The sequence below is a fragment of the Triticum dicoccoides genome, chromosome 2A (genome assembly GCF_002162155.2).
Source record: "Triticum dicoccoides isolate Atlit2015 ecotype Zavitan chromosome 2A, WEW_v2.0, whole genome shotgun sequence".
Lineage (NCBI taxonomy): Eukaryota > Viridiplantae > Streptophyta > Magnoliopsida > Poales > Poaceae > Triticum > Triticum dicoccoides.
The window spans coordinates 726,722,475-726,746,811 of record NC_041382.1 but is presented as its reverse complement, the minus strand read 5'-3'; the positions used below and the strand labels follow the sequence as shown (position 1 = coordinate 726,746,811).

The following is a 24,337-nucleotide window of genomic DNA, read 5'->3' as shown; positions in this document are numbered from 1 at the left end:
GAGATAGCAAAATATGTAAGTATATAACCAACCAAGTGTTCATAACATAGGCATATCTCTATACATCAATAGGTTGGAAGCAAAATATACAATTAGACGTTGATGAACTAACAGTTATCACTCGAAGTCCACGCGACGGTCCGTTGTATTGAATTCATCAATAATTGCATCAGTTGAGAATCCTACTGCAATCTCTTTCTCGATGTAGATCAACAAGCAATCTCTTAAAAACATGTCTTCCATTTTATTTCGGAGTCTTGTTTTAACAACTTTCATTGCCGAAAATGCACGTTCTGTTGTTGCGGTTGAGATAGGCAAAGTGAGAACAAGTCGAATTAACCTACAAATAAAATCAATTAACACTTGATGTAATGGTCAAAGCAAATAATACAAGAGCGGAAATATTGTATGACCTGTCAATCAAATAATAATCCACTGATTTTCCTGTTTTTGCAAGTTGTTGACAAAGATCTCCTACACTTGACAGATTCTGAAACCTTGGATTTGTAGGTACATCAAGCTCATAATGTTGTAGTTGACATCTCAAATTGTTTCTTTCCTGTTCTGAAAAGTGAGCGGGGTAGTATTTTGAGGCGAGAGAACATACATCATCAATGTTCAATGAACTAAATGAGTCCTTGGGATTCAAAGAATTGCAGAGGATGAGAATCTCTGTTGCTTGTTCGCTGAACCTGCAGTTTAGTTCATGTAGTTGTTGGTCAACTGCAACTGTAAAAGTATCATACCGATAGTGATGCTCGGCTGTACTGAGATCATCTGCATGAGACCGAATGAAATCAACATAGTTGTCAGTCATATTTGGAGCAGTAATTCCATGTTTCTGGCAAAACAAATTCACATCACTAATCAACTTAGCCCAGCCATCATCTCTTAGTTGCTGTACCAATTTCTTTGTAGTGGAAACATCATCCATGGAATTCAAAATATCTTGGGATTTCTACTGTAGTTTCTTGCATAACATATCTGTTATTCCCATCAAATCTTTCATGACATGCAGAATAAATACGAAGTCAAATGACATCATCAACCTAACAGCACCAGCAGCCTTAGCTCGTGCAGAAGGTGAAGAACCTGACCCACTAGTAGTAGCAATATTTTTTAGTACCAAAAATGTAGGAACGTAAAGCTTCAAGAGGCTACAAACCGAACCATAGTGAGAACTCCATCTAGTGTCACAAGGCCGCCGCAAAGTTCTGGCCTGGTTTGCTCCACTTCCTGTTTCAAGCTCACTGAGCTCAATGAGATGCTCCATTGCAGCCACTTGATTAGCATGCAGCTCATCATTTCTCTTGCTAGAAGACACAACAGTATTGACAACAAGAGCAAGATGATCAAAAAAATTATGGACTTCGGTTACTTCTTTAGATGCACCAACAAGAGCTAATTGCAATCGATGAGCAAAACAATGAACATAGTATGCGTATGGACACCCTTCCATAAACTTGGCATGTAGACCGTTTCACTCTCCATGCATGTTGCTAGCACCATCATATCCTTGTCCCCGAATATTTTGAACATCCAAATCATGTTGGGACAAAACAAAATCTATTTCTTCTTTTAAAGTTGCTGAAGATGTATCTTTAACATGAACAAGATCAAAAAGACGTTCTCGATTGAAACCTTGTTTATCAACAAAACGGAGAACAATGGCCATTTGCTCTCTTTTAGATTCATCTCTTGATTCATCAATAAGCAGGCAAAACTTGGCATCGCCAATTTCATTGCGGATTGAACTTTGCACATCACAAGCCATAATATGCATGATTTCTTTTTGAATTGTTGGTGAAGTATACTTTGCATTTCCTGGAGCATTGCCTAGTACAACAGCACCAACCTCCTCATCATAAGAAGCTATCAGTTTTACCATTTCAAGAAAATTACCTTGATTCTTTGAGCCCACACTTTCATCATGTCCTCGGAAAGGGCAGGCTTGAAATGCTAGCCACCGCAATGTATCAATTGTTGCCCTAAGCCTCAACCTGTTTGCTCTTATATCTTCTGTTGTTTGTCTCTCCATTAGCTGTTCAATATGGCATTGTTGATTCTTCAAATTGTCATAACATTTGGCCGCATAGTTGTGAGCAGAGTTACAACTATTTTCCATATGAGTTAAGAAAGCACAATTCTTTCCGTTGTTAACCTTTCTCCAATTCTTGAACCCTTTCACAGTGAACACATCTGATCCAACTTTCCCAAGTGGCTTCTTAGAAAACAGAAAACATGGAAAGCAAAAGACTGCATTTTCTGTAGGTGAGTATTCTAACCAAGGAAATGCCTTGAACCAATGATATTGAAACCTGCGTGGGTGGCTTTCTGGACCAGTAGGAGGGTATATTTCCTTTTTAAAGTGATATGCTCCACACTTCACATACACTTTTCTTGCTTTCTCTTGGTCATTGACAGGAAGATTCCAAAGTTGGCAACGCAGCCCTTGGTCTCTTTCCACTACCAGAACACCACTACCATCATTGACCCTATTAATTCTAAGTGGAGCCTCTTCTTCTTCCTCCTCCTCAACAGGTTGCTCCTCCTCCCCTCCATCATCTTCTTTTTCTTCTTCCTCCTCCTCTCCCCCCCTCCCTCTGCTTCTTCCAAATCAGGACAAGCAACATCTGAAACCAATGCCTCATCAAGTCTAATTTTCTTCTTATAGAAAGAATCCATAGTCTTCATTTTATTTTTAGCCATGAGTATCCTACAGAGATTAATCACGGTTCTAATAAAAAACCAGATCCACAAATAGACAATACAAATAAGAAGAACAAAGTGACAGATCTGTGACCTTTTACCTGGATGAGTGCTTCCTGATGTGCTCCAAACGCAGAAAGAGAGAATTAAGGAGCGGTTCTTGGGGAATTTCCTCCTCTTTCCGCCTTGGTCTTGGAAGAACAGAGAAGGAGAGACAGCGAGACGCTTCAGGAATGAGAAAGAAAAGAATGGGATGGCTCGTGTGTGTGGCTGGGAGTGAGAACAAAAGTCAACAAAGCAAGGCACTTCCAGTGGGATCTTCTGTGCACAATACTAGCACTCTATTTTGTCAAAATGCACTTTTGAAGAGAGGCATACAGCAGACCACATGGTTCTCTACATAAATAAGCATAGGTATTAAAAAAAATCCTGCATGTTGGGGGGAGCCGTGGACCCTGCTGGTCCCCCCTAGCTCCGCCGTTGCACCCGATTGGACCCCCTACTTCATCCTCATATGTTTTGGTTGTTTGTGAAAACTCAAACTCAGTTTGTATATGGGAAAGAAATGTGGATGTACAGGCAGTTTGCTACATTGAATGCAGCCCACCCTAGACAACTTTAGTTCTTTCTTTTCTCTCTATCTTTCCTCATCCTAACCAATCATATGCATGTGAATGACAACTCCGCGTGGATGGACAAAAGCAGACACTTTTGGAAACTGCACGATGTGTCAGTGGACATATAGGGGTGGGTCATATTGGTCCAGTCTAATTGTAGATGCTCTTGGCAATAAACAGATCATGGAAAAGGATCTTGGCGGCTTGTAAGGATTGTAGAGGAGTCTAGGCAGAGGGACAAGAGGGGGTCGTCCTCGGGTCTGTCAACGTCAAGGGAGATATGCGCACCGGGCTGGAAAACGTCTAGGGGTGGCCTATCACATATATATATAATGAGGTGGTATACAACGTTACAATATACACATGTAAATACAGTCTAACAAAAGGGATCTTGCCGGTTTGTGCGGATAGAAGAGGAGTCTAGGCTGATGGACAAGAGGGGGTCGTCCTCGGGTCCGTCGGTGTGAGGGGGCTCCTCGCCGAGATGCAGGCCAACGAGCGAGCTCCGGCGGCTGGCGTGGTGGCGCTGACCAGCGGCTTCGACGAGGCAGAGGAGATCGTGTGAAGGCGAACAAGATTGGGGCAACGTGACGGGGGACTCTGTACGAGGAGGATAGGATCGTGGGGAGGCGGAGAGGACGGTAACGCAACATGATTATGGTGGGGGACACGGGCGGTATCGAGCAAAAGTGTACATAATGTTACCGTGGAGTCAATTACGACGCAGCGTTACCAAAATGCACATAATGTTTTGGGATACTGCTGTAATTGGATGATGGACGAAAATCCCCGAACAAAACACCTTCAATTTCTTCTCTTTATCTGGACTTCCTTAATTTCAATATCACTGGTTTGCTTTGTCTGATATGATCTCACAACATATGCAGTTAGCACATCTTTGGATCACGTTTCCGATCGCTGTCACAGACTGGGGATTTGAACAAGTCCTGGTCCAATCAGGACTGTCTTTCCCCAACAGGACCTGGCCTAGAAAAAAGGCCTAGGCCAGGTGTTAACTTAATGGCGCTCTCATAAACAGAAAAAAAGTGAAAGAACAATGTGCAAGGTACATGGTGCTGAAGGATCAGCTTATAAGACATCAAACGAAACAAGCAATCTAAAATATATACACAAGAAGCGACGCCTGAAAGTCATAGTCCTCAGCCACCAAGCAAAACACCAACACTGGGAGTGAAGGTAGGCGATGAACATTTATCGAGCAATGCACTAGAGGGAGATCATGCCATTGTCTTACACAATATGGTCGGACCGACTTGAAATTAATCCCGCCTCCACCGTCGAAAAGGGCCCACCCGCCCTCTCGCCCTACTTCGAAGGGCGCCACACCGTTGGTCGGTAGAGTCACTCACCCCTGAGCTCGAACGGTAGCAACCAACAGCCGGTCAGGATCAACATCTTCATCGCCCACAAAGACTACTTTGGTTGACACTGGAGTGACACTTCGGAAGGAGCGGTGGCATATGAGGGATGCCACTGAAGCATAGCCCCAACCCACCGGTAACTAAGCACACTTCCAGCCCCATTTTCCCACGATGGCGCTTTCAAGAAGGGGACAATGCAAGAGCATTGCCGACGCCAAATCTAGAAAGGATTGAGTTTTCGCATGGGAACCCATGGGAGGAGGGGAAGGGTCCGAATGAGCACAGACATCATAAACATGAGACTGTTGTTGGTGCATTGAGCAATGAGTTAAATCATGCATCTTCTCATTTTGACCGAAGATTGATATTCCGCGTCATCCATATTTAAAAAAATCTGAAAACAGCATCATTAAGCACCTACAGACCTATTCAGCTTCATGTGTGTTGTAACAAGTCAAACTTAATCGTGAGAAAATTCACGCTATTGAACACACGGATAATGAAGAACACAATCGAACCAGATTTTGTGTTAGCAACTCAGCATCCTCACAAAACTGAAAGCGCCCTACACACAATCTCTGGCATATGACACATTTTTATGGCCACTGCTATGTTGCACCACATAACATTACTTGTTGTATTTTATTCAGTTATACAGTATCTAGCGACAACTTACCAGAGAGATAAACACATTAAATTTGTCCATACTTCTATCCCATACTCCTTTACTATAGCACCACACGTAGTGCATGCATACACGCCCGCATGCAACGCATATGTATATGTGGAATTGCAGATACTCCCTCCGGTCTTTTTTAGTTTGCATATATATAAGATTTGACTGAAGTCAAGCGTCGTAAAGTTTGATCAACTTTGTGAAAAAAAGTGTCAACATTCACGGTATGAACTGAATACCACTAGATGTGTCATGACTTAAAGTTTCATATTATATAACTTTAGCATGGCAGATGTTGATACTTTTTCATATAAATACGGTTAAACTTTGTGAAATTTGACTTCCGAGAATTCAAATATGCAGAGTAAAAAGGACCGGAGGGAGTACATTTCAAAACAACCATCGATGTAAATCTACTCGAGGTTGTAGCAGCAGTTCTTGAAGGCGTCCATGTCGCGGCTGAAGAGGGGCACGTAGGCGTCCACGCTCCCGTCGCCGGCGAAAGACGGCAGCAGGATGAGCAGGCCCTCCACCGGCAGGTAGCTTGGCATGAAGAAGAATGGCTGCCCGCCGCCGAAGTCGAGGTCGTAGAACGGGATCCGCAGCCAGCTGTCCACCTCGATGTTGGGGCTCAGCGCCATCTCCGCCGCGTCGGCCGTCGGCACCAGCCGCTCCTTCTGCACCGCCTCGGAGCTGGCGAAGTCGATGAAGGACTCGAAGTAGCCGCCGCTGATCCGAGCCACCTCCCGGTTGATGAGCTCCACCGCGTGCTGCAGCGGCCTCATCACGAGCTCCTGCGCCGTGGCGGTGGGCCGCGCCCAGAGGACGACGTTGCCGGTGTAGCCGTCCGGCACCTGCGGGCTCATCCGCGCTCGCCCGTCCACGGCGATGGCCACGCTGGTGGAAACGCTCCCGTCGAGCCCGCGCGCCTTTGTCACGCACCGCCAGAGGTGGGCGACCAAGCACCGCAGCGTGCTGTACGGCCGTTGCGCGCCCACAGACGCCCGCGACTTGAGCTTGGAGATGAACTCCAGGCTGAGGTGCACCTTGTTTACCACCACCACGTCGCCGTCCCCGGCGTGTCCTTCGTCGTCGTTTTCGTCAATCTCCTCGTAGGGCTTGAACTCTACTCCGCGGTGCTCGTACTCAGCCTGCGGCAGATCGCGTGGTTTAAAGAAGGAGGCGCGGTCGTGCACCGGGACGGGGTCGACGGCGACGCCGCGGGTAGCCTGGCTCCACGCTAGGAAGAAGTTGCTGGTGGCACGGCCGTCGGACACGAGGTGCTGCGCGGTGAACCCCACGACGATGGACCCGCACGCGAAGCGCGTGACCTGAATGAGCATCAGCTCCTCGGGCCCGTCGTCGCCGCTCGGGTGCAGGCTCAGCACCTCCGTGGTCGGCTTCATCGGCATGACGCTGTCCAGCGCCACGTCGGCCGTCGCCTCCACGAACCGCGCTCCCGCGTCGGTGAGCAGGATCGCGCGGTCGCCGGTGGCCGCGTCGACGCCGAGCCGCCCAGCCCACTCGCGGTAATCCACCAGCGCCCTGGCCAGGCCGGCCTCAAGGACGGCGTTGGGCGGCGCCGGTGGGCGGAACGCGTAGATGACGGAGATGTACGCGTCGAAGTTGGCCTTGTCGAGCACGGTGAGCGGGACGACGTCGTCCGTGCTGCCCGGAGGTGCACCGCAAGCGCCGTAATCGGGCTTGACGGGCCTGGACGAGAGCATGGTGATCTTCATGGCGATAAGTGCAAGGTTGCGTACAAAGAAAACAAAAACCTTGTATCACTCTATGTATATGACCGTGCGGCGCAGTGAGCTGTTAGCTAAAATCATCCAGTGATGTGTATATATAGATAGCTAGAGATTGTTAATGCACGAGAAGAGATCAAAGGAGGGTAGGTGAACGCTACGGCTGAATATGTCAGCTGAATATGATTCTCTAACAATTATCTTCTGGGTGAGGGTTATGATTTCTCGGCGCCGGTCAGTCGTGGACGTGGACGTGTACTGCTCCCACGAGCACCATGTCTGCGGCTCTTCATGCATGCACATGCATGTCTGGTACACTAGCTATTGTACTGCTCCAACAAATGCAACGACACGGTCGAGCAGCTCCTCCATGCACTGTAGCCGGTTGACGGTGCCGCCTGTGTTCAACGGTGGTACCTGTGGCGGTGTGGTGCTTCAACGCTGGGAGTTGGTGAGCAGTGCGAAAATCGAGCCGCCACGTTCAGACGGATAGGTTTGGGCTGAACGGACATACCCCTACATACGCATATACTCCCTCCGTTTTAAAATAGATAACTCAACTTTGTATTGAAGTTAGTACAAAGTTGAGTCATCTATTTTGGAACGGAGGGAGTAGTTGCGTCGTTGTTCTGGGAAATATCCAAAAAAAAATTGATGGGCTGGGAAATATCCAATTTTGTGTGTGTAAATATCCTTCTTTCGTCTAAAGGAAAAGGTGGTGTTTCTGTCGGTTCCTCGGAAAAAATGGTTACGTTGGTGTGCGGTTGATGTAACTCCAGCAAGCGGCTACGATCGAGTGGCTCAGCTCCAAGCACAATGCGTACTCGTACTGATCGTGCGTGTGGGACGTGGAAAATGGGGCAAGAGGAAGCATGGTGTCGTGTATCGATCGGGGTACGCCGTCGACCGCCAGAAATTCGATGTGCACGTTACCCGATCGAGCGTGTTTCCAAGTTTGTAGATCGTGGTCAGATACTTAGACTAAGCCAAGCTTGGACTAAATGCTGCTACTATTGTCTACAGTGATGAGCCTTTCTAAGAAAAAGTCTACAGATAAGCCATGGAATCATCCCCGGGTCAAACGCTACTGCTTCTACTAGTCTGTGGCTGTACGTGCAGCACACAGTTGTCTTGAAGTAAATATCATAGGCACTATCGGGCATTTTTGGTCGCCATCTGAATCTCCAATCTAAATGCGCAGCTTAAGTGTGAGTCTCAAAATAAGCACGGGACCTGAGCCTAGCTGCTTGGCATGCAAGGTGCTGCTAAGCCCACCTGTGTCGTCTGAGCAATCCAGCAACCAGGAGGCGAACCTCAGAGGCTCACACGACGTCGCTGTTGGAATAACATTTGTCGTCATCTATCCAATAAGTTTAAGTTTACTTAATTCGAAGCTCATTTGCAGAAATTATGACAGTCCAGGCTTTCATGCTTCCATCTGTTTTGTTTAGGCCTTTTTGTTGCTCTCTAGCAGTAGTGCTACTGCCCTGGGCAGCGGTAGTACCGCTTGCGCGATACTTCCGTGGTTCCAGTTTCGCAGGCACTACCGCTTGTTTTCGGGGTTCTGGACTTGTTTTCCTCTGCGCGGAAGTAGAGCTGCAGTAGTGGGCGGTAGTATCGCTCAATGCAGTAGTACCGCGCTGCTCTACTCTACTACCGCGGTTTCACCTGTACTCGCAACACCTAGCGGTAGTACCGCTGGTGGGAGCGGTAGTACCGCTCCGGCAGCACTGCCGCCCTCTTGAGTTTCTTAGTTGCACGTCACGACTGAAACTATTGTGCCAATGGAAATACCACTCGCCCGAGCGGTACTACCGCTTATGTGCGGGCTGAGGGCATAACTGTTGGATTTGTGGGTGCCTATAAAAGGGGGTCTTCTTTCCCATTAAACAATATCTCTTGAGCTCGTGTTCTTTCCCCATTATTGACCTTCTTCGAGCTTGCTAACTCTCAATCTCTTCATGGACGCTTGTTAGTTTTGAGGGAGAAGAGATAGGAGATCTAGATCCACATTCTCACCAACCACTTTCTCCTGTATGTGAAGGGAACCCCTTGGATCCAGATCTTGGAGTTCTTTGTATTATCTTCGTCGTTCTTTTTCTCATTTTCCTCCATAGCATTAGTTGTTGTGGTGGGATTTGAGAGAGAAGGACTTTGGCACTCCGTGTGCCCTTGCCATTGCATTTGGTGCATCGATTTGAGTTCTTCACGGTGATATATGGAAGTGAAGTTTGAGAGCTTGTTACTCTTGGGTGCTTGGTACCGTAGAGCTTGTTCCTCTTGGGTGGTTGGGCATCCTAGACGGTTGTTGGTGTCTCGGAGCTCAATCGTTGTGATGTAAAGCTTCGAGCAAGCATCAGGGTCTTCAATTGAGTTATGGATGATACGACCGTGTGTTCTGTCACTACCGGTGTTACTGTTATTTCACCTTATCGTAAGGATGTATATGCACCATATATACCAAGGTACCTTCTTATCATCTACGGATATGCAGAACAATACTTTGTCTCGATTAGTATGAGATAGATTGCTAATTTGCATTGTACTAATGAGAGCAAGATTATGCACGTCGAGGAACGAGTTAGCCACGTGTTAGAGCATCTCCAACAGAGGCACTAAAAGTAGCCCGCGCTGAAAAAAACGCTAATTTAGCGCGCGGAACATCTCCAACAGATGCTGCAAAAGCCAGCACGCTGTAAAATCCATTCGGCGCGCTGAGAATTTCTGCATCGCATGCGCTATATTTGGTGCGCGGCATACAGCGCGCTAGACAATGACGCGCGAAGACAAGTGCTCTGCTCTCTTTTGCTCATCCCGCCTCTGCCCTTCTGCTCGCTGGCTGCAACTCGCCGCCTCGAGTTCGCCAGCCCGGAGCGCGTGCCGGCCGGGAGCTGCCGTTGCCCTTCTACTCGCCGCCTCCCTGCAGCTCGCCGCAACCTCGAGCTCGCCGGCCGGGAGCGCGTGCGGTGGCCAGAGGCGAGCGGTGCATGCGGAGATTTGGATTCCAATCCATTGCAAGCTAGCTTGCTCCAACTATTTAAGGGAAGCTAGCTAGTTCGTGTTTGCGATTCCAACGAGATCACAACAAGCTAGCTCGCGTGCCGTGGCCCGTGGAAGATGATTTGCAAGTTAGCTTGCTCCAACGATTGGGGACCTAATTGCATTTTTGTTTTGGTCAGATGGATTTATTTGTAAATATGTAGGGACCTATTTGTTGTAGACATGTTTGTGGCGCTTTATTTTTTAGTGCGTCTGCTGGACTGCTGCGCGCTATCCACTACCCGCTGTATTTTTGTGTGTCTGCTGGATTGAATCGGCCACGGCGTGCTAAAATTACTAAAATGACGCTGTAAAATTATTTTAGCGCGCCGTTTTTTTGGGCGCCTGTTGGAAATGCTCTTACCAAGTTGTGTATGCATGCAACCAATAACGTGTAGAACTAGGATTGAGCAAACAAAAGAGTCTGCATGCAACATTGATGCGCCAGAGATAAGCAAGGTCACGTGCATGCATGGGAAATTAGTCCATTACGTAGCTACAATACAGAAAAGAGTCCTGACCAAATACAGGTTCCATCAGGTGCGGCCACCCGATCAGGAGTTTTACTCCGTGACGTACATGAAGATTAAAGATTTGCTTTCTTTGAAAGGAACCGGATGGGGTCCACCTGCAGACTACACGAGAAGCCTCACCACCAACCAAACAAGTCATCATTAGTTTTGTTTCGTTAGATTAAATCAAGTCAGTTGTTATCTTTTGGTAGGACAAGTTTGTTTTTCCTTTGAATTAGCTAGAGGTGTGCCCAGAGTGTTGGTCAAACCATGGTAGGCTCGGCTATACTAATATAAATAGCCAGAGTATGGTCATTGTAAAGACAGGTTATATTATGAGAAAATAGACACGATGCGCTTCCAAGGGTAGACACCCGTATCAAGTTTTAGAGGAATCTTTAGAAAACCTCTGTCTTGCGATTTCTTGGTAGAAATTGTTTTTGCGCGTAAGTATCATCGTCGAGATTGATTTTCTCGTGCTGGGCCGCAAGGTTCAAACCCTCTATTTCGTGCATATCGCGTGCGCGGGCGAGAGGCTACTGCTGCTGAAGGTGGAGTGCCATGAAAGGTCGGGCCACAACAACGGATCGGATCTCGCCATCGAGGTTCGGTCTTTATCAGGTGGTATTCAGAGCATCAGGTTGTTCACGACACTATGGAGAAGATGGTGAGGGCATCGTCATTCAGTAAGTTAAGCTATGGATTTCAGTTGAAGGAGGAAGGCCGTTGGACCGGGTTTTTTTACATGTGTGTGGTGGTGAGAGAGAGATCATGTGCCATGACGATCGATCACATGAATTTGATCAACGCTGCAAGCATCGAGATGGTGGAAAAGCTGAATCTACCAATGACACCAAGTCCACAACCATACTTGTTTTGTTGGGGTCAAGAAGAGCTCACTGTCACGCAGCAAACTAAGGTACCGTTTTTTGTTGGGAAATTATTTTTGCGAGGTTTTGTGCGATGTGATTCCCGCACCGATGATTTCATGTCACTTGTTATTGGGCGAGCCATGGTACAAAAAGCATGATGTTGCGTATGATTACAAAACACACAGATATACCGTCAAGAGGGGTAAGATGTGCAGCCTCATGCCAATGGATGATGAGCGTTTTATTTCTTGGAGGAAAGAACATCTTGAGAAGATAAAAGAGGAAAAAGAAGAAGAAAAGAAGAAGGTTGAAGCTACTGGAATTTGTATGGCTGTTGTTCAGTCCGTAGATAAAAATATTGCTGAAAATATTAATTCGAAAGTGGGGACGGTTTCGTTTCAAGGAGGAGAGGATGATACGACCGTGTGTTCACCGGTGTTACTATTATTTCACCTTATCGTAAGGATGTATATGCACCATATATACCAAGATACCTTCCTATCATCTACGGAGATGCAGAACAATACTTTGTCTCGATTACTATGAGCCAGATTGCTAATTTGCATTGTACTAATGAGAGCAAGATTATGCACGTCAAGGAACGAGTTAGCCACGTGTTACCAAGTTGTGTATGCATGCAACCAGTGGCGGAGCCAGCGTTGAGTCGATGGGTTCAGCTGAACCCAACGATTTTTCCGTCGCTCCACGTGCATGCATGTATTTTTCTGGCATGAACCCAACAAAAAACCGTGGCTGAATCCATCAAATCAGCATCCCACGTACAGAGAAAAAAAAGAAAAAAGATCCCACGTAGTAGCCAGTCAAAAGCCCAAAAGCCCACATCATGTGAAGTGCCTAGGTCTGTTTGTGCGTCTTCTCTTTACGAGTACTTGGCCGCCGCCTCTCCGTTCGTTGAATCGCTTCCTACAAGAAAACTCAAACAATCTCATCTCTCCTGTTGGGTGTTTCACCGTCGATTGGTCGCCACAGGCCAGCTGCTGAGGGACAACCGAACCACTAATACAGATTCAAGGTAATGAATCACAATCTGCGCATCTCCTCTCTCATCTGCAGGTCCTATCTAGTCTACTACGATCCAAGTATCGATTTTTGCGCGAGTTTTCTAGTTCCTTATCCCCTGTACTTTGATTATATGGACATTGGGATTATCCCCAGTACTATTGAATGATATTTCTTAACTAAAAAAATAAATCACCAGATCCAGATATGATGCAGACATTTCAAGGCCAACTATTATGCCCAGGAAAAATGCATCAAATTTCAATGCTGCAAGTAATCCGCCTGATCGAAAGAAACTTTGGTAGTACATAAAAATTTCTAAGAAGCAAGATGTGATTAGGTGAAGATATTTAATAATTGGATCTTATGGGCAACCACCTAACTTTGATTATCCACTTAGGGTCATTGAAGATGCTTCACCAAGATTTGATCCAGAATGATGGTTCACTTGAGTATAGCGACAATATGCATAAGACCTTATGTTCGTGCTGCTTTCTTTTCAGGGATAACAATAAGGGACAAGTTAAGAGTGATGCATTAGCAAGTATAATGGTAGTTATTTTAGATGGGTCAAACTAACTTGTCGATTTCTTCAACGTTTCAGCAAGATGAGAAAGCTATACTTGAATCTATGAAGTTTTTTGGTCCTGGACTAGCTATAATATCTAACCGGTATGTCTGTCGTGCACTCTTCAATTTTTTATGTAACACAATATATGATAAGTGATGTCATATTTTTCATTTGTATCTTGCTTTTGAGTGCTATGATCTTTTGTTGTGAGATTGTGTGAAATTAGACTTTACACTAGATTAATTTGTAGCAATCTTCACAAGTCAATAAATGAACCCAATGGCTAAATTTGCTGGCTCCGCCCCTACATGCAACCAATAACGTGTAGAACTATGATTAAGCAAACAAAAGAGTCTGCATGCAACATTGATGCGCCAGAGTTAAGCAAGGTCACGTGCATGCATGGGAAATTAGTCCATTACGTAGCTACAATACAGAAAAGAGTCTTGACCAAATACAGGTTCCATCAGGTGCGGCCACCCGATCAGAAGTTTTACTCCGTGACGTACATAAAGATTAAAGATTTGCTTTCTTTGAAAGGAACCGGGTGGGGTCCACCTGCAGACTACACGAGAAGCCTCACCACCAACCAAACAAGTCATCATTATTTTTGTTTCGTTAGATTAAATCAAGTCAGTTGTTATCTTTTGGTAGGACAAGTTTGTTTTTCCTTTGAATTAGCTAGAGGTGTGCCCAGCGTGTTGGTCAAACCATGGTAGGCAGGCCCGTCCACAAGGCTGTGCGAGCGGTGCGATCGCACAGGGCCCCGAAATGGTAGGGGCCCCGATCGAAGGAAAAGCGATGTATTATGTAACAACCGTGTTTCATGCGCTGGTTTGCTGCCTTGTTTGGATGGCTCGCTCCAGCCGATTTAATCGGAAGCAACCAACAGGCCCTCCTCCGTTGGCCTAGTAATGATTTATCCACTCCCCCTTTCGGCCTATTTGTAAAACAGCAAGTAGAAAAATAAGGGAGGCTAGTTACGCTAATGGCCCTAATCGCTATGACCGAGAGTGCTTTTTTTCTTTACTGTAGCAGAATACTTTCTATGGTAAGTCGTAGCCATACGCCTGTGATCAAAATAGATGAACAAAAACTAGTTAGGGTACTATTATTTTTATTACAATCGTTCTCTTTCTGGTTCTTTTGATGTCTTCCTGCCGTATCGAATGCAATGCCTAATATTATGAAAGTGCTACTCGATTCGGCATGCGCTTAATTTTAATCAAAATTAATAAGATTATCACACTAGCCGTAAGCTAATTTCTTATTGTAACACTAATTCTTTGTGAGAAGAGTCAATGGATTTAAACATTTCGTTTTAGGAAATACTCCTTCCATCCTGAATTATTTGTCATGGAAATAAATGTATCTAGATGTATTTCAATTCTAGATACATTTATTTTTATCTACTTTAGAACAAGTAATTCGGGACTGAGGGAGTACTAGACAGATGATGCTTTTCCGTAGAACATGTGCTCAGTTTACTATTTTATCACAATTCACAAAAGAGAAGTTTATTGTTTCAATACTACATTTACTCTTAGCATTACTATATAATATATATTTCAACTATTGTATGAAATAACACATATTTGAAGCTATATATTAAGTGAAACTATGTCTAATTATATTAGTAATACAATTTTTTGCTAAATTTTGGGCCCCATTTCGCATTTCGCACCGGGCCCCGAATTCTTGGAGACGGCCCTGATGGTAGGCTCGGCTATACTAGTATAAATAGCCAGAGTATGGTCATTGTAAAGACAGGTTATATTTTGAGAAAATAGACACGATGTGTTTTCAAGGATAGACACCCGTATTAAGTTTTAGAGGAATCTTTAGAAAACCTCTGTGTTGCGATTTCTTGGTAGAAATTGTTTTTACGCGTGAGTATCATTGTCGAGATTGATTTTCTCGTGTTGGGCCGCAAGGTTCAAACCCTCTATTTCATGCATATCGCGTGCGCGGGCGAGAGGCTACTGCTACTGAAGGTGGAGTGTCGTGAAAGGTCGGGCCGGAACAACGGATCGGATCTCGCCATCGAGGTTCGGTCTTTATCAATGGAGATCGCCCCAAGCAATTTGTATGGGTTCCTGTGACCGTCCCCAACGGTTGCCAAAGTGTACGGGTTCAGACTGAATGGATAGGTTTGGACTGAACAAATATATACTCCTACATACATATATACTTTTTTTTTCTCAAATACACATAGCAGTGCATCATTGCATTGATAGGGGAAGGAGAGAGTACAGGACCAGAGCCACGTACACAATGCTGGCAAGGCTATGGCGCCGGAATGAGCAGAAGACGGGGGGTTGCTCAGCCACCAAAGCTAAAATCAGGTTACATGTAAACAAACTTTCATTCCTCAAGCTCCTGCAGTGGCGCAGGAGCGAGCTTCGTCTTTGACTGCCCCGATTAGAGATGATGATGAAGGAGCGATTTTGTTGAAGATGACGGCGTTTCGATGCTGCCAAAGAGACCAAGCCGTGAGCGGGGCGACAGTGGCTAGACCGCGTCGCCACAGTGCTGGTGTTGCCAAAAGAGCTGTGGAGAGCCAGCTAAAGAAGCTAACAGTGTCATCCGGAGTAGCAGTGGTCGGGGAGCCCTAGGTGAGGATACCATGCCAAGTGGTACGTGCGAAGACGCAACCCACAAAGATGTGATGTAGCATCTCGGGCTCCTGAGATCCGTCCCAAAATAACTTTATACTAACTTTGGGACGGAGGGGGGAGTTGCGTACGTTAAGTCGTTCTGGGAAATATCCTTCTTTCATCTAAAGTAAAGATGGTGTTCTTGGAATTTTTGTCAAAAAAAACCACGCATGATGTCGTATAGACAAAAAGGACCACCTGTATATCGTATTGATAAAAAAGACCTCATACACCGTGACGGCATGTCTGGCAGACGACACGTAGAACGTGCCGCCATAGTCGGAGGCGGCGATACCAGCCGCCACAGCCTGCAGCGGCATCCGGAGCAGCACGGTGTTTTGGCTGAGCGAGGAACGGAAAATGGACATGATGGGCCTCGCCGCCACCAGCTCAGGCGGCACACTGCGACGTGGATGCTGCCGCCACAGAGTGCGGCGGCACGCTCCATTTTCCGGCTGAGCTGTGTGTTTGTTTTATCCGATGAAGAATTGGTACTAGTACATGGGATCTGCTAGATTACCAGTCCGCAATGCAGTACTGCTGTCCGCGCTCATTAGATTAATCACGTGGGGCTAACAGGTTACACAACACATCGTGGTTTTCGCTGAATATGTCTCCTGAGATTTTTTCTTTTGAGGATACTGAGATTTTATTTGTAGTACTAGCACTAGCCAACCAGATTACGTTTAAGTACTCGTAGTCTCGTACACACTTAGTTCACCGTGATTCAGGACACGACCACGTCAGCACGTCACGTCCAAGAGCGCTAGCCAGCAGGAAAACAGAGTGTGCCGCCGCGCGCTGTGGCGGCAGCCTCCACGTCACAGTACGCCGCCTGACCTGGTGGCGGCGGGGCCCACAATGTCCGTCGCTCCACCCAAATCCTGTGCTGCTCGGGGTGCCGCCACGGGCTTGGCTACCAGACCTGCCGCCACGGCGCGTGTGGTCTTTTCTGTCAATACGGTCTGTAGGTGGTCTATTCTGTCAAAACGAATGCGTATGTGGTTCATTTTGATCAAAAATCGTGTTCTTGTTGGTTTCTCGGAAAAAAAGGTTACGTCGGTGTGCGGTTGATGTAACTCCAGCGGACAGCACGGCGGCTCACTACCGGACTCGCGGACTATGCCTACAGCCCAGGGTTGTCAGCATAGGTCCTATGCCGTCGGCATAGACCCGTCGGCGTAGATCACGTCAGCGTAGTCTTGTCAGACCGTCGGCGTAGTATAGCCGTCAGCATAGTATAGCCGTCGGCACTGTTTTTCGTCTGACGGCAACGGACGACGCCGTCAAAAGCGCGGACGAATCGTGGAATGCCACATGGCAGAGGTATGCCGACGGCATAGAAAGAAATCTATGCCGACGGCCTAGCCGTCGGCATATCAGTGCCACATGGCATCCCGTGGTGCCTCCTGGGCTTTGCCGTAGGCATAGTTCTGCCACATGTCGGCCCCTGGTTTCTCCTGGCGGCAGAGATATGCCTACGGCAAAGCCGTCGGCATAGACCGAAAACTATGCCGACAGCTTTGTCGTCGGCATATCTCTGCCACGTGGCGCGTCCTGGTATCTCCTGGGCTTATATATGCCGACGGCTTTGCTGTAGGCATAGTTTTTTTTATATTTTTTTATTTTCTCTATTTTCTTTTTTTCAATTCATTTGACAGCATTTCAAAGCAGAACAATATAGAATTATGCAGAAATATGACAGTTTATCATCTAAACATACTCAAGTTCATCATCATCATCTAAACATACTCAAGTTCATCATCATCATCTAAACATACTCAAGTTCATCATCATCATCTAAAGATCATCACCGGCGAAAGTTCATGAACATAAAACTAGTGCAAGACATGGAACATAATAAAAGTAGGAACATGAAAGGCATGGCACGACGACCACATGCACGGAATCATCATCGACATCAAACAAGACCACCTCCGCCAAAAGCACCACCACCAAGACCACCTCCGCCAAAAGCACCACTGCTAAGACCACCTCCGCCAAAACCGCCACTGCGACCGCCATCACTCTGGAAGATCGGAGTGACTGGGGTCGACGGAGCAGGAGTCGAGCCACCGGTCCCCTACATGTTTGAGAGAAGATTCTAACGGTAAATATGATATGATAGTGTTGAATGAACGAGAACTAGTTTGTCAGTAGTTAGGCAAATGTACTAACTGGACTATCACTGCCTAGTGCCACCCATTCATCGAACGTGGGCACATGTGGGGGTTCTCCCGCAGGTGGTGGGGGGGGGGGTCCCATTTGTGGTGGATCCGTGCGGTTACTCCAAGACGCCAACATAGCCTGGATGTTAGTTAAACAAGCAAACTAGAAGGTCAGAAGGAATAAAAGTGCAAAAATTTAGCTTGGTTTTAAGAGGGCAAAACTAACCGCCATCATCTGACGGTTGTAATCATCATTTGCCTTCACTCGTTGCAAGTACTCTCGCACCTCGAGATTCCTATGCTCGACAAAGGCCTTATATGCCTACATAATTTAGGTTGTTTCTAAGTGAGCAATGCTGAAAATGAACTGAGAATGCTAGAGAGAAAAAGATAAAGGGGAAGTACTTACAGCATGCTGGCGGGCTAAGGGAGTCTGTGAACGCCCCATACTCTCTAACTGGCTCGGGTTGGTAGACCGAAGCCGTGTGTACGAGATCGAAGGAGTGATCAAGCCATCGAAACACGGATACCGGCCATGTGACTTCCCCTGGATGGCCACCACCACCATGTCGTCGATCTAAGACTGGGCGACCTCAGGAACAGGAACATCCGGATGCAACTTCTGATAGTGCTGACTGTAAGACTCCAGGTGCTCCTCGGTCTTGCCATAGTACTGGCTCTCGCCCACCTTGGGATGACTCCGCTCGTGGGCCAGCTTCCACGACTCAATGCCTGAGAGCGGCCTCTTCAACTTGTCCTCCTCCAACATCAAACAGAAGTTAGCCATACATAAGAACATGATGGTAGAGAAGAACAAAAATGCATCATGCATATAGATATACCTTCATGGCCTTGAAGCCCCAGTGGTTCCTGTTTCCTTGGCCTTGTGTCCCGTCTTTTCCACGGTTAGCCCGGGCCTTGATGCTCTTGGCAGCAAACTCTGCATCGTCGCCGAGCCACCTATCCACCAAACTCGCCCATCAGTCATGCCTTCCATAGCACCAACGAGGAACAACCTATGCAAATTTTGGAAGCATTGTTGGGGAACGTAGCAGAAATTCAAAATTTTCTACGCATCACCAAGATCAATCTATGGAGTAATCTAGCAACGAGGGGAAGGAGAGTGCATCTACATACCCTTGTAGATTGCTAAGCGGAAGTGTTCAAGTGAACGGGGTTGATGGAGTCGTACTCGTCGTGATCCAAATCACCGATGATCCTAGTGCCGAACGGACGACACCTCCGTGTTCAACACACGTACAGCCCGATGACGTCTCCTACGCCTTGATCCAGCAAGGGGAGAAGGAGAGGTTGGGGAAGACTCCATCCAGCATCAGCACGACGGCGTGGTGGTGATGGAGGAGCGCGGGACTCCAGCAGGGCTTCGCCAAGCACTACGAGAGACGAGGAGGGAGAGGGGTAGGGCTGCGCCAACAGGGAGATTAAATCACATGTGTTGGGCAGCCCCAAACCTCAAGTATATAGGGGAAGGGGAGGGGCTGCGCCCCCACCTAGGGTTCCCTCCCTAGGGGTGGCGGCAGCCCCCAGATCCCATCTGGGAGGCGGCCAAGGGGGAGAGAGAGGGGGCGCACCTAGGGTGGGCCTTAGGGCCCATCTGCCCTAGGGTTTGCCCCCTTCCCCTCTTGGAGGCACCTTGGGCCTTGGTGGGAGGCGCCCCACCCCACCTAGGGGCTGGTCCCTTCCCACTATTGGCCCATGTAGGCCTCCGGGTCTGGTGGCCCCACCTGGTGGACCCCGGACCCCTCCGGTGGTCCCGGTATACTACCGGTGATGCCCGGAACACTTCCGGTGGCCAAAACCATACTTCCTATATATCAATCTTTACCTCCGGACCATTTCGGAACTCCTCGTGACGTCCGGGATCTCATCCGGGACTCTGAACAACATTCGGTAACCGCGTACATACTTTTCCTATAACCCTAGCGTCATCGAACCTTAAGTGTGTAGACCCTACGGGTTCGGGAAACATGCAGACATGACCGAGACACCTCTCCGGTCAATAACCGACAGCGGGATCTGGATACCCATGTTGGCTCCCACATGCTCCACGATGATCTCATTGGATGAACCACGATGTCAAGGACTTAATCAATCCCGTATACAATTCCCTTTGTCTAGCGGTACGATACTTTGCCCGAGATTCGATCGTCGGTATCCCGATACCTTGTTCAATCTCGTTACCGGCAAGTCTCTTTACTCGTTCCGTAACACATCATCCCGTGATCAACTCCTTGATCACATTGTGCACATTATGATGATGTCCTACCGAGTGGGCCCAGAGATACCTCTCCGTTTACACGGAGTGACAAATCCCAGTCTCGATTCGTGCCAACCCAACAGACACTTTCGGAGATACCTGTAGTGTACCTTTATAGCCACCCAGTTACGTTGTGACGTTTGGCACACCCAAAGCACTCCTACGGTATCCGGGAGTTGCACAATCTCATGGTCTAAGGAAATGATACTTGACATTAGAAAAGCTTTAGCATACGAACTACATGATCTTGTGCTAGGCTTAGGATTGGGTCTTGTCCATCACATCATTCTCCTAATGATGTGATCCCGTTATCAACGACATCCAATGTCCATGGTCAGGAAACCGTAACCATCTATTGATCAACGAGTTAGTCAACTAGAGGCTTACTAGGGACATGGTGTTGTCTATGTATCCACACATGCTTCTGAATTTCCTATCAATACAATTCTAGCATGGATAATAAACGATTATCATGAACAAGGAAATATAATAATAACCAATTTATTATTGCCTCTAGGGCATATTTCCAACAGTCTCCCACTTGCACTAGAGTCAATAATCCAGTTCACATCGATATGTGATTAACACTCAAGGTCACATCCCCATGTGACTAACACCCAAGAGTTCTGGGTTTGATCATGTTATGCTTGTGAGAGAGGTTTCAGTCAACGGGTCTGCAGCATTCAGATCCGTATGTACTTTGCAAATTTCTATGTCATCTTGTAGATGCAACTACTACGCTACATTTGGAGCCATTTCAAATAACTGTTCTACTTGGAGCTATTCTAAATTGTTGCTCCATTATACGTATCCGGTATCTCTACTCAGAGCTATCCGGATAGGTGTTAAGCTTGCATCGACGTAACTCTTTACGTCGAACTCTTTATCACCTCCATAACCGAGAAACATATCCTTATTCCTCTAAGGATAATTTAGACCGCTATCTGGTGATCTACTCCTAAATCACCTTTGTGCCCTCTTGCCAAATATGTGGCAAGTCACACATCAGGTGTGGTACTCAGCATGGCATACCGTATGGAGCCTATGACAAAAGCATAGGGGACGACCTTCGTCCTTCCTCTTTCTTCTGCCGTGGTCGAGCTTTAAGTCTTAACTTCATACCTTACAACTCAGGCAAGAACTCCTTCTTTGACTGATCCATCTTGAACACCTTCAAGATCATGTCAAGGTATGTGCTCATTTGAAAGTACCATTAAGCGTTTTGATCTATCCTTATAGATCTTGATGCTCAATGTTCAAGTAGCTTAATCCAGGCTTTCCATTGAAAAACACTTTCCAAATAACCCTATATGCTTTCCAGAAATTCTACGTCATTTCTGATCAACAATATGTCAACAACATATACTCATTAGAAATTCTATAGTGCTCCCACTCACTTCTTTGGAAATACAAGTTTCTCATAAACTTTGTATACACCCAAAAACTTTGATCATCTCATCAAAGCATACATTCCAACTCCGAGATGCTTACTCCAGTCCTTAGAAGGATTGCTGGAGCTTTGCATACTTGTTAGCATCTTTCAGGATTGACAAAACCTTCCGGTTGTATCACACACAACCTTTCCTCAAGAAAATCGTCGAGGAAACAATGTTTTGACATCCTATCTGCAAGATTTCATAAATAATGCAGTAGTCGCTAATATAATTCCAACAGACTCTTAGCATCGCTACGAGTGAGAAAGTCTCATCGTAGTCAACTCCTTGAACTTGTTGGAAAACATCTTAATGACAAGTCGAGCTTTCTTAATGGTGATACTTACCATCATTGTCCGTCTTCCTTTTAAAATCCATATGTACCTAACAGCCTTACGACCATCAAGTAGTTCTTCCAAAGTCTACACTTTGTTTTCATATATGGATCCTCTCTCGGATTATATGGCCTCGAGCCATTTTGGAATCCAGGCCCACCATCGCTTCTCCGTAGCTTGTAGGTTCATTGTTGTCTAGCAACATGACTTCCAAGATAGGATTACGTACCATTCTGAAGTAGTACGCATCCTTGTCATCCCACGAGGTTTGGTAGTGACTTGATCTGAAGTTTCATGATCACTATCATAAGCTTCCACTTCAATTGGTGTAGGTGCCGCAGGAACAACTCCCTGTGCCCTGCCACACACTAGCTGAAGAGACGGTTCAATAACCTCATCAAGTCTCCACCATCCTCCCACTCAATTCTTTCGTGAGAAACTTTTCCTCGGGAAAGGACCCGATTCTAGAAACAATCCCTTATTGCTTTCGGATCTGAGACAAGAGGTACACCCAACTGTTTTGGGTGTCCTATGAAGATGCATTTATCCGCTTTGGGTTCGAGCTTGTCAGCCTGAAACTTTTCACATAAGCGTCGCAGCCCCAAACCTTTTAACAAATGACAGCTTAGGTTTCTCTAAACCATAGTTCATACGGTGTTATCTCATCGGAATTACGTGGTGCCCTGTTTAAAGTGAATGTGGTTGTCTCTAATGCCTAACCCATAAACTATCGTGGTAATTCAATAAGAGACATCATGGTATGCATCATATCCAATAGGGTGCAGTTATGATGTTCGGACACACCATCATACTATGGTGTTTCAGGCTGTATTAGTTGTGAAACAATTTCCACAATGTCTTAATTCTGTGCCAAACTCGTAATTCAGATATTCATCTCTATGATCATATCATAGATATTTTATCCTCTTGTCACGACGATCTCTCACCTTCACCCTGAAATTACTTGAACCTTTCAATAATTCAGACTCGTGATTCATCAAGTAAATATACTCAACATCTACTCAAATCATCTGTGAAGTAAGAACATAACGATGTCCACTACACGCCTCAGCACTCATTAGACTGCACACATCAAAATGTATTACTTCCAACAAGTTGCTTTCTAGTTCCATTTTACTGAAAACGAGGCTTTTAGTCATCTTGCCCATGTGGTATGATTTGCATGTCTCAAGTGATTCAAAATCAAGTGAGTCCAAACGGTCCATTTGCATGAAGTTTCTTCATGCATATACACCAATAGACATGGTTCGCATGTCTCAAACTTTTCAAAAACGAGTGAGCCCAAAGATCCATCAACATGGAGCTTCTTCATGCGTTTTATACCGATATGACTTACTTGGCAGTGCCACAAGTAGGTGGTACTATCATTACTATCTTATATCTTTTGGCATGAACATGTGTATCACTACGATCGAGATTCAATAAACCATTCATTAGGTGCAAGACCATTGAAGGTATTATTCAAATAAGAGTAACCATTATTCTCCTTAAATGAATAACTGTATTGCGATAGACATAATCCAATCATGTCTATGCTCAATGCAAACACCAATCTCGATGGTAGAGGGAGCGTGCGATGCTTGATCACATCAAGCTTGGGAAAAACTTCCAACACATATCGCCAGCTCACCTTTAGCTAGTCTCCGTTTACTCCGCAGCCTTTTATTTCGGGTTTACTAACACTTAGCAACCGAACCGGTATCTAATACCATGGTGCTACTAGGAGTACTAGTAAAGTACACATTAACACAATGTATATCCAATATACTTCTATCGACCTTGCCAGCCTTCTCATCTACCAAGTATCTAGGGTAATTCTGCTCCAGTGGCTGTTCCCCTTATTACAGAAGCACTTAGTCTCAGGTTTGGGTTCAACCTTGGGTTTCTTCACTAGAGCAGCAGCTGATTTGTCATTTCATGAAGTATCCCTTCTTGCCCTTGCCCTTCTTGAAACTAGTGGTTTCACCAACCATCAACAATTGATGCTCCTTCTTGATTTTTACTTTTGTGGTGTCAAACATCGCGAATATCTCAAGGATCATCATATATGTCCCTGATATATTATAGTTCATCACGAAGCTCTAGCAGCTTGGTGGTAATGAGTTCGGAGAAACATCACTATCTCATCTGGAAGATCAACTCCCACTCGATTCAAATGATTGTTGTACTCAGACAATCTGAGCACAAGCTCAATAATTGAGCTTTTCTCCCTTAGTTTGCAGGCTAAGAAAATCGTCGGAGGTCTTATACCTCTTGACGTGGGCACGAGCCTGAAATCCCAATTTCAGCCCTCGAA

The 24,337-nt window shown here is 46.1% G+C and overlaps 1 protein-coding gene across 1 annotated transcript; it reads right to left on the bottom strand.

Moving 5' to 3' along the window:
- Positions 1-5,691: 5,691 nt before the first annotated feature.
- LOC119352099 (agmatine coumaroyltransferase-2-like) lies at positions 5,692-7,166 on the bottom strand. The gene has a single exon (XM_037618832.1). It carries the CDS (start codon positions 7,121-7,123, stop codon positions 5,798-5,800), a length of 1,326 nt encoding a protein of 441 aa, XP_037474729.1. The 5' UTR covers positions 7,124-7,166; the 3' UTR covers positions 5,692-5,797.
- Between the last annotated feature and the right edge of the window lie 17,171 nt (positions 7,167-24,337).